This window comes from Bombina bombina, chromosome 3 (assembly GCF_027579735.1).
Source record: "Bombina bombina isolate aBomBom1 chromosome 3, aBomBom1.pri, whole genome shotgun sequence".
Lineage (NCBI taxonomy): Eukaryota > Metazoa > Chordata > Amphibia > Anura > Bombinatoridae > Bombina > Bombina bombina.
Window position 1 is genome coordinate 178,833,764 of NC_069501.1, and position 10,224 is coordinate 178,843,987.

At 31.0% G+C, this 10,224-nt stretch overlaps 1 protein-coding gene across 1 annotated transcript in view; it reads left to right on the top strand.

The window, feature by feature from the left end:
* Positions 1-8,346, top strand: part of EPHA3 (EPH receptor A3) — a 519,256-nt gene extending 510,910 nt beyond the window's left edge. The window contains exons 16-17 of the mRNA XM_053706037.1: positions 2,426-2,569; positions 7,706-8,346. Coding sequence (XP_053562012.1) covers positions 2,426-2,569; positions 7,706-7,811 — 250 coding nt within the window. The 3' untranslated portion in view covers positions 7,812-8,346. The remainder of the gene's footprint in view (positions 1-2,425; positions 2,570-7,705) is intronic.
* The last annotated feature ends 1,878 nt before the right edge of the window (positions 8,347-10,224 follow it).

Genomic DNA, 10,224 nt, shown 5'->3' on the forward strand with positions numbered 1-10,224 from the left:
ATGGCTCATCTTCCCTAATCATTTTTTCTTATTCATGATAAATAACAAAAAAACATGTCAAAAAACAGCATAAAGCAAAAACAAAAATAACTACTAATGAATCTGATACTAAGCTAAACAGTTACATTGAAATAATGTATGTAGACTATCCTTGCTATTGTATTACCCCTTACTCATGTAACCATTCCTTTACAAATACATAATAATAATATGTACGTATATTAAATTTACTTCTGACAAAAAATCATTTATAATAAGCCATTTATTATAGGTTCATAATTTTACCTCATTCATTATTAATGACACATCACACACACATACACGTATCTCTTGTAACTTTGACCAACAAAATGCATAAAAGAGAAAGGAAAATAATAACCACATGTGATAAGGTAAGCAGATGCATTGTGATAGTGTATTTATATATATATATATATATATATATATATATATAGTATTGCAAAGCTCTTATTACCTCAGTATATTCCTTAACATTAAATACAGAAGTGACTGTATTCTGAGTGAACTCCATTGAAAGTTTATAAGCACATCTATAATAATTAGAAATATATTTTATTTTACTTTAAAAAAAAAAAAGAATTGGGTGTGGAAGTTTTCTTTCTTTCCTGTGCAAATATGTAATTTCCATGATTTCCTTTTAATGACTGCAGTCTGTGGCCTAGTGGGTACTGATTTATGAAAAGCTGTAAAAGATCAGGTGGAACTCGGCAGGACTTCTTTACAGCTGCCTGGATGGAAACCCATCTAATTTGTTTAGTTTAAGTGTGAGCTCATGGTGAACATCACCCGGCCCATAAATTTCAGGTTCAGACCTCTGACTGAGAGCTCGGTCCAAAAATGTTGATGCTTGCAGATGATCTTAAAGGCCAACATTCCCTTGATGCAAGCAAGGAGACTTTACAGACTCTTCACAGCTAGAGACACATTCCTCTTCATTGATAAACTGTCCAGATGTCCTCTCTGAGGAAAGTAACCAATTTTTACTTAAAATCCTCACAGGAAAGCTGCAAAGAGTAGAAAACTTTATCGCACTAGTTATTCAGAGGTTAGGTACATTTAAATGAGGTCTTTTTATATTGCAATCCCTCTTTGATCCAAGTCATAGACATAAAAACTTACTTTGACTACTTTAATCCCTAATCTGTGGATCTGTTCATTCTCAACTCAGTAATACAAATTATTTCATTCTATGGACATGCTCCTCTGATAAACCTAATCAGAGACCAGTTAAAGTAGAAAACAAAAACTGAGGTAAACCGTCACATTCTTTTCTACAGAAACACTTCATAAATACTTCAAGAATGTCCTGGGGATTATAGACATATTGCCAGAAAAATATATGAGTCCAAAGGTGATACACTTATTATAGCTAACAGTAGTAGCGCTTTGGTTTTAGGTTACCTGACCATAAAAATAGTTTGAAATTTGCCAGTAAAATGTGGGTTCTTTTAGAAAAAAAAAGTAAGCCTATTTCAAGAGAATATTATTATTAACAGACACATAGAAGTAGGTAACCCACTTTTCATACAAAATTACTAATTCTCATCTTATTTTATGTTTGATTTTTTAAAAATATGTTACTATTTTAGATTGTGGTGGCTTCATTTTTTTTTTTTTTTTTATGTTTCTAATTTAACATACCGGTGTGGTATTAAAAAGTACATAGGACTGAAATAAAAATAAGAAATCAATTACAGCAAATCATTTACAGTCACAGCTTCAATGACAAAAATAAAAATGGATATATAATTATGTAATGACATAGGGACCACCATCTTCTATTTTAATAAATGAATATTCAGCATCACACTGTATCAGTTTAATTAATACATATACATTTTTTTAGATTTATATATATATAAACTTGGAGACACAGAACCAGGGTGCAGCAATAAACTATATATATATATATATATATATATATATATATATATATATATATATATATATATATATATATATATATATATATATATATATATATATATATATATATATATATATATATATATAGTTTATTGCTGCACCCTGGTTCTGTGTCTCCAAGTTTATGAGAGTGCAATCTCTTCAAAGACTATATATATATATCTGGAAGGGGAAGTTCTTAAACCTGTATATTCTGTACATACAAACAGAGACACACATGTGCACACAGACACACACATACACGCGTATATATATATATATATATACATATATATATATATATATATATATATATATATATATATATATATATATATATATATATATATATATATCAAATGAAACCTGTAACATGATTTTGAATACCTAGAAAAGAAAAAAATGATTTTGCTAAATTATTTAAATAAATAACTGTGTTACTGGTTCTTGTTTGATGTAATAAAATAGCACATGCTAATTCCTTTCACTTTTCTTATAGGCCATCAAATCTATTGATAGATCAAAACAGTGCAGACTTTCCTCTACCTGGACCCCCAGAAGATTGGCAAATAGGACAGTGCAAGGACATTCTTTCTGGGGTTGCCTATAGTTCCTGTGAAACAATAGCAAAAATTTCTTTAGAGTAAGTAAATAAACTTTTGTGTGATCTCCATACCAGGCTGTTTATTTGTTGGTTTATTATTGTTTACGGGCAATGCAATCTAGTGTGTAGATGGTATGTTAAAAGGACTTTAAATGGACATGAAACACCTTTTGTGAAGAAATGTGCTTTGTTCAAGGCTCTAAAAATAGGTCACAAATAAAAAACTTGGGGGTTTTCAAAGTTGCAGGTTACAGGATTTTCTTTTTGGCTATCAAGGGTAAGCATGGGATAAGCACACTATTTCCATAAAACCAGGTGTGCTAAAGGGTTTTAGTTGTTTGGCCCTCTCTGCATTTACACATAAATTTTAACCTTTTTTATGTGAGGTAGCAATACTAATTATGAAAGTGGTGTTATCTGTGTGCTTAAATTACACTCCCAGCCAAAGCTTCAATATTCTATTCCTTCTGTGTAGAACTAAGAAAACTATACTAATACATACAGTGAAACTGGCACATTAACCAAGGAGTAATTCATCAAACCACATTATTAAGGTATAAGGCAAAATACCTAAATTGTATTGCATATGTTCAAAAACAATCAACAACTTATATTCATTATGTAAGAATTATATTATACATCATATTATACTATCTATTATACTATCTAACATTAAAAAATATCTTTAAATGGATCCATTCAGTCTCTTAATGCCCTAGGGACATCTCCCTTAACCACCTTTATTAACACCACCACATACAATTAAAAACCTTGTAGCATTGTGTTGGTGCTGCATAAAAGTTTTTAAAATATAGTAAGGTACCGTACTTTTTTTGAATGTTCCTTATTTGGAGCTACCACAAAATGCACCTATCTTCATCACTTAGTGTCCTTAATTGTTCTGCCATTACTGGTATCTATTCCTTTTTGGCGTCACTCTCGGGTGATTTCTAAAATCTACCGGTCTTAATTTAACTGGCCTCCAAAAGGCGACTGAACTTATAAGGTTTGCTCCTGTCTTGGCATGTTCCATTGTTCCATCATGTCTGTGATGTGACCTGCCCCTCTTGATGATGTCTGTTATTGGCCAGTATTCGTTCTGCTGGTCTCTGAGAGGGGACTTAGCAAGTGCATGAGTATATTCCATCCTGTATTCTCTGTCCAAGGATTCGTTCTACTGGTACTACACAGAAGATTATGGAGATATTCCAGGAATATGTTAATACAGTTCTGTTATATACCTCTTTCCTGATATCTGCTGAGACGTATTATAAGGCCTGTTGTTTTTTAATAAAACTTTTTTTTTAAGCTAACAGGAAATATATGTCACATTATAACTTGGGCTTAAGGACTGATTGATCATTGGCTAAAGAGTAGAAATCCTTCTACTTTAAAGGTGTATAGTAATACGCCTCACAGTAAAAAATAATAGAAACCACTTCTCAGCACAGGAACAAGAATTTAAAATAAACAACTGCACTGGTTGATTAGGAAGACTCCCACAACTATTGCCTAGTTGCTATTGAGGTGGTAAAGTCTGGAAAACCTCCATAGACTTTAATGACGATAAATGTTTTTATCACCAGTTTCCACAATTTACCACCTCAATGGAAACTAGGCCTATGTTGGAGTACATTGACATACCCAACTATCATGCAAAGAAAAAATACATATTTTAACACAGGAACATCAATTAAAAAATACATATATATATATAAATGTATTATTATTTATCTTTGAGGGTTTATATACTCTCTAGTACTGTTTAATATTTTGACTACTGAGAAACCAGATATAAAAAGAATATTAGATTATAGTAGGTGGGCATGTAAATGTTTACCATTTGACCAGGCAATAATGTGCTCCACTGAAATAGGCAACCCTAGTCACTCACCTGATTTGCCTAATAAAAACTCTGGAATCTGGGGAAATTGCAATGTTTTTTTTTGTTATTTTCTTATTCCCCATTTTGTTTCTCTTACATATAGTCAGACACTCAGTGCCTTTTCTCAAATGTCAACCATAACATGTGTTATACAAAGACTCGCCATCTTGTCATGCAGTCACTTGATTCATTCTTCATAAATATGTTATCATTGCATTACCATTGTATGCTGATACATGATGAATAATGTTTTAAGACCATGTTTGTTTTCAAAGTTAGATATCCATGAGGTGTTTTTCCTGTGTGATATTATCAGCAAAATTGGTTAACTTGTTTAATCAACATCTGTGTTCTTTCCATGAGTACTTAACTCTTTGTTTTCACTAATAAATCTGCTTTTAAAACATACAAAAAGTTAGACTACTTTTTAATCAAAGAACAAATATAAAAAGTGTAACATTTCAGAACATGACAGTTCCTGCTACATTATTTACATAGATAAGGATTATTCCACTAATGGACACAGGGAATGTGTTTAACGAGACATTAAACACATTGAGATTGTAAATTTTGCTTTCCTAATCCAACAACAATTGAACGTGGAGACTTCACAAGTTTCACACTACTATATTCAACACAGTTATTGTTTGCTCAGTCTGTAAATTCATTTATATCTATCCATAATTGGCCTCAGCAGAGGGTATTCAGTAGAATCAAATAGGTTTTAGTAGGCTGCGCCATCTTTTAGTGAACCAGTTTTTTTTTATGGAGCAAAATGTTGGATTGCCTAAGATTTCAAGGCTTCAGAGATCTCACTTTGTTCTTAGAATTTTATATTTAGAAATTGTCTCTGCGGATCACTTTTAAAACGTCTCTTTTTGACCCTAATAAGGATAAAATTACCTGTTGATTTTTTAAGTTAATTACAAAATAAATTACCATGTACAAGACTTCCTGTTTAAATCAGTAACCCAATAATACATAATCCCTTTAAATCTTCTTGGCATTGATGAGGGATTACTAAAGCTTTTGGAGAAAATGAGTTAAACACGGTGTACAAAGTATTTCTGAATTACTTCCTGAAGCGAATCAAAGTTATATAGTCTTATAAAGTGTATTCTTTATTTATAATATTTTTAAAAAGAACAAAAATATTGATAATTTATTTTGTATTTATTAATTTAGAATTTAAAAATATTACAGCAATCTGAAATATTTGCTACCTATAGCTAAAATATGTCTGGAAATGCAATAACACAATTAATTTAGCCTGCAAACATAAAATATGTCACTGGCTGATGCTTTTAATCCTCTGCATATTACTTCTGATTATTTGGCTCTGCATATACTAGTGTTTATAGTATGCATAACTCTTGATTAAATTAATGAGTGTTGAAAGTTTTCTTCATTCAATTTACTTTTCCAACTTAAATCTAACTAAGTACAGGGATGGTTTTTTTTCCTTAAAGGGACATGAAATCCAAATTTTTTTATTTCATGATTCAGATAGAGAATAATATTTTAAACAACTTTCCAATTTACTTCTATTATTCATTTTGCTTCCTTCTCTTGTTATCCTTTGCTGAAATGGTTATCTAGGTAAGCCCAGGAGCAGCAAAGAACTTAGGTTCTAGCTGCTGATTGGTGGCTGCATATATATATATACCTATTTTCATTGGCTCACCCATGTGTTCAGTTAGAATCCAATAGTGCTTTGCTGCTCCTTCAACAAATGATACCAAGAGAATAAAACAAATTAGATAATAGAAGTAAATTAGAAAGTTGTTTAAAACTGAAACATTAAAGACAATTTTTGGGTTTCAAGTCCCTTTAATGGTGCTGGTAAACACATTTTTTAGTACCTCTATATAAACAAGCATCAAATGAGCAATATTTTATCAATATGGCTGGAATTGTTTATACCTCCAGAAGCAGCACACACTACTAAAAACCAAAACCAAAAGCACTGAAATATGTACATTGGTTCGTCCCAGAAAATACTGGTTCATCCTTTTCTTTATCTTTACCTCTCAGCTTGTAAATTGAAAGAGTAAATAGAGTAGTCAATATTATGACCAAAGGTTAAATATCTTGTAATCATTTGTTTTACATAAGCAGCTTGGACTTCTAGACTTTAAAGGGACAGTCTACTTCAGAATTTTTATTGTTTTAAAAGCTAGATAATTCCTTTATTACCCATTCCCCAGTTTTGCCCAACCAACACTGTTATATTAATATACTTTTTTACCCATGTGATTACCTTGTATATAAGCCAATGCAGATTGCCTGCTTATTTCAGCTCTTTTAACAGACTTGCATTTTAGCCAATCAGTGCTGACTCATAAATAACTCCACGGGAGAGAGCACAATGTTATCTATATGGCACACACAAACTAGTGCTGTCTAGCAGTAAAAAACTGTCAAAATACACTAAGATTAGAGGTGACCTTCAAGAACTATGCAGTTAGCATATGAGCCTACCTAGCTTCAGCTTTAAACAAAGAATACCAAGAGAACAAAGCAAATTTGATGATAAAAGTAAATTGGAAAGTTGTTTAAAATTGAATGCCCAATCTGAATTATGAAAGTTTAATTTTGAGTAGACTGTCCATTTAAGTAAGTGGGAGCTTGATAAACTGCTTTACAAAGCCATATGATGATGACTGACTTTAGATAAAACAACATAATTTTGAAAAAGGAATCAGTTTTTTTAAACATAACATTATATTTTCTATTGCTATTTAAAAAGGCATGCACCATTTTGTTCTTTCATGATTCAGATAGAGCATACCATTTTACATAAGTTTACATTTTACTTCTATTCTCAAATGTGCTTTATTCTCTTGGCATCCTTTGTTAAAGGAGCAGCAATGCACTACTGGAATCTAGATGAGCCAATGGCAAGAGGCATAAATGTGTGCAGCCATCAATCAATACCTAACTCCTAGTAGGGCATTGCTGCTCTTGAGCCTACCTCAACAAAAGATACATAGAAAACAAAGCAAATTAGATATAATTCAATTGTAAAATTGTATCTCAAATTGCAAGCTCTAGCTGAGTCATGAAAGTCTAATTCTGACTTTACTGTCCCTTTAAATTCCTAATATTCATCATAAGAACTCAGTAATTCACAACCTCATAATGGAAGCATATAATGTTGTGCAGACTCCCATAATGGCGGTATCTGTCCTACAAGATGCAGGTATATTTGAAATTTAAGTTCACCGTCTGTTTTCTTTTAATTGTACTATGAAGGCCGAATGATGATCATTTTTCTTTTTTCATTTCAGTGATATGAAGACAGTTGGAGTCACCATTATTGGTCCACGGAAAAAGCTCATTAGTAGTATTAAGCTACCAGAAAACCATTCAAAAAATGGACCTGTTAGTGTGTAACCCCAAAAAAAGTAAATGAAAATAAGGGACATCTATTATAAATGGACGGTGCAATTTTAGCTGAGAAACAGAAAGGAAATGATGGAATATTTGGGACGCTACTATGATTCCAACAGAGACTCTTCTTAAAGAGTAACAATGCCTTAAAAATGAGTGAAAACTCTTCTTTTCTACTTCCAAGTCAGGAAGGGTGCATTTATTTTGGTAACATAAATATTATGACAAATTTATCAAAAAAGGAAAACAAATGCAAACGAAGATGAACCTACTAAAGAAACAACCATCAAAACAGGTTATTTAAATGCAAACACAGGGTTATTAAAGGGATACTAAACAAAAGCATTTTCTTTTATGATTCAGATAGAGCATGCAATTTTAAGCACCTTTCTAATTTACTTCTATTATCAATTTTTCTGCGTTCTCTTGGTATCTTTATTTGAAAAAGCAGGACTCTAAGTTCAGGAGCCTGTCCATTTTTGGTTCAGCACCCTGGGTAGCGATTGCTGATTGGTGGCTACATTTACCCACCAATCAGAAAGCACTACCCAGGTGCTGAATCAAATATGGGTCGGCTCCTAAGCCTACATTCTTGCTTTTTAAATAAAGATACCAAGAGAACGAAGAAAAATGTATAATAGTAAATTAGAAAGTTGCTTAAAATTGCATGCTCTATCTGAATCATGAAAGAAAAATGTTGGGTTAGTATCCCTTTAAATATCAATTCAAAAGACTTGCAATATTATCCTTATTATTAATAGCATTTTTGATTTGTTACAAATAAAAGGACTATTTTTGTCTTATTTTATCTTGCAAACAAAATAAGTAATTTCTGGATTCTTAAATCAATATTGACATCCTTTTCGAACGCAGTATATTAAGTGAAGCATTGCTGAAGTCAACTACGTTACAGAAAATGTGAAACTATACAACGTATTAAGAATTTTTTGTAAATTAATATTTATTTGAATTTTTTAAGCAAATTGTTTTGTTTACCATATTTTTATATACTTGTAATAATAATATAATACACCATGCAACCAAGTAACAGCCATATAAAGATTGCTATATCTATTAAAGCTGTTTGAAATAATACAAAAATAATAATCAGTGCTTCTGCTGAATATTATTTTGCCATTGCAGATTGTTTTTTTTAATTATTATTTATTGCATGGTATATGCCTCTACTATATAATAAACAACAAAGAAGCTTTTACTGTCTGAATAATGTATTACGTTGCAGTTTAATTTACTAATACAATGAATACACAAAATATAAGGTATCTTGCATTTGTTGTAATAATCAATATTCTTGATATATATTATCTGAATCAAAATCATTACAATGCCAATTAGGGCTAGATTACAAGTGGAGCGCTATTTAGCGTTAGGTAATAACCCGAAGCATGCAAAAAGTCAAACTTAGATTATTGCATCCCCTATAGACTTTAATGGAGCGCAAAAAGAGGAAAAAAAACTAACACTACTCGCACGCAAACCCAATCGCGTTTTCTCAAGTGCGCTAACATGACATGAAATATTACGATTTCACCCTCCAACATTCTTTACATAGAAGAAAATGTTGTATTAATTCATCAATAAATATTTCTATAAATATCTCATGGTGTTTTGGTAATATATATATATATATATATATATATATATATATATATATATATATATATATATATATATATATATGATTATATATAGTCATAGATATATACCGATAAATATATATGATTATATATAGTCATAGATATATACCGATAAATATAGGAATATCTATTTAAAAATACTAAGAACGTATGCCTCTGTGTGAAGAACATTAGAAAGTGAACTATTTATAATAAATACATAGTTAATCACTTTAGTAAATATGAATATTTATGTGTATATATATATATATATATATATATATATATATATATATATACACTGTGTATATATATATATATATTTATTTATATATATATGTATGTAAATCCATATAAACACATAAATACATACCATACAGTATCTCACAAAAGTGAGTACACTCCTCACATTTTTGCAAATATTTTATTGTGTCTTTTCATGTGACAACACTGAAGAAATTACACTTTGCTACAACGTAAAGTAGTGAGTGTACAGCCCTTATAACAGTGTAAATATGTTGTCCCCGCAAAAGAACTCAACACACAGCCATTAATGTCTAAACTGTTGGCAACAAAAGTTAATACACCCCTAAGTGGAAATGTCCAAAGTGGGCCCAAAGTGTCAATATTTTGTGTGGCCACCATTATTTTCCAGCTCTGCCTTAACCTTCTTGGGCATGGAGTTCACCACAGCTTTATATGTAAATAGTCTTCCTGCGCTAAAGGCCAGATTATGTGGACCTAAAGCTAAAACATTTGAGGTGACACTGAATAGATGG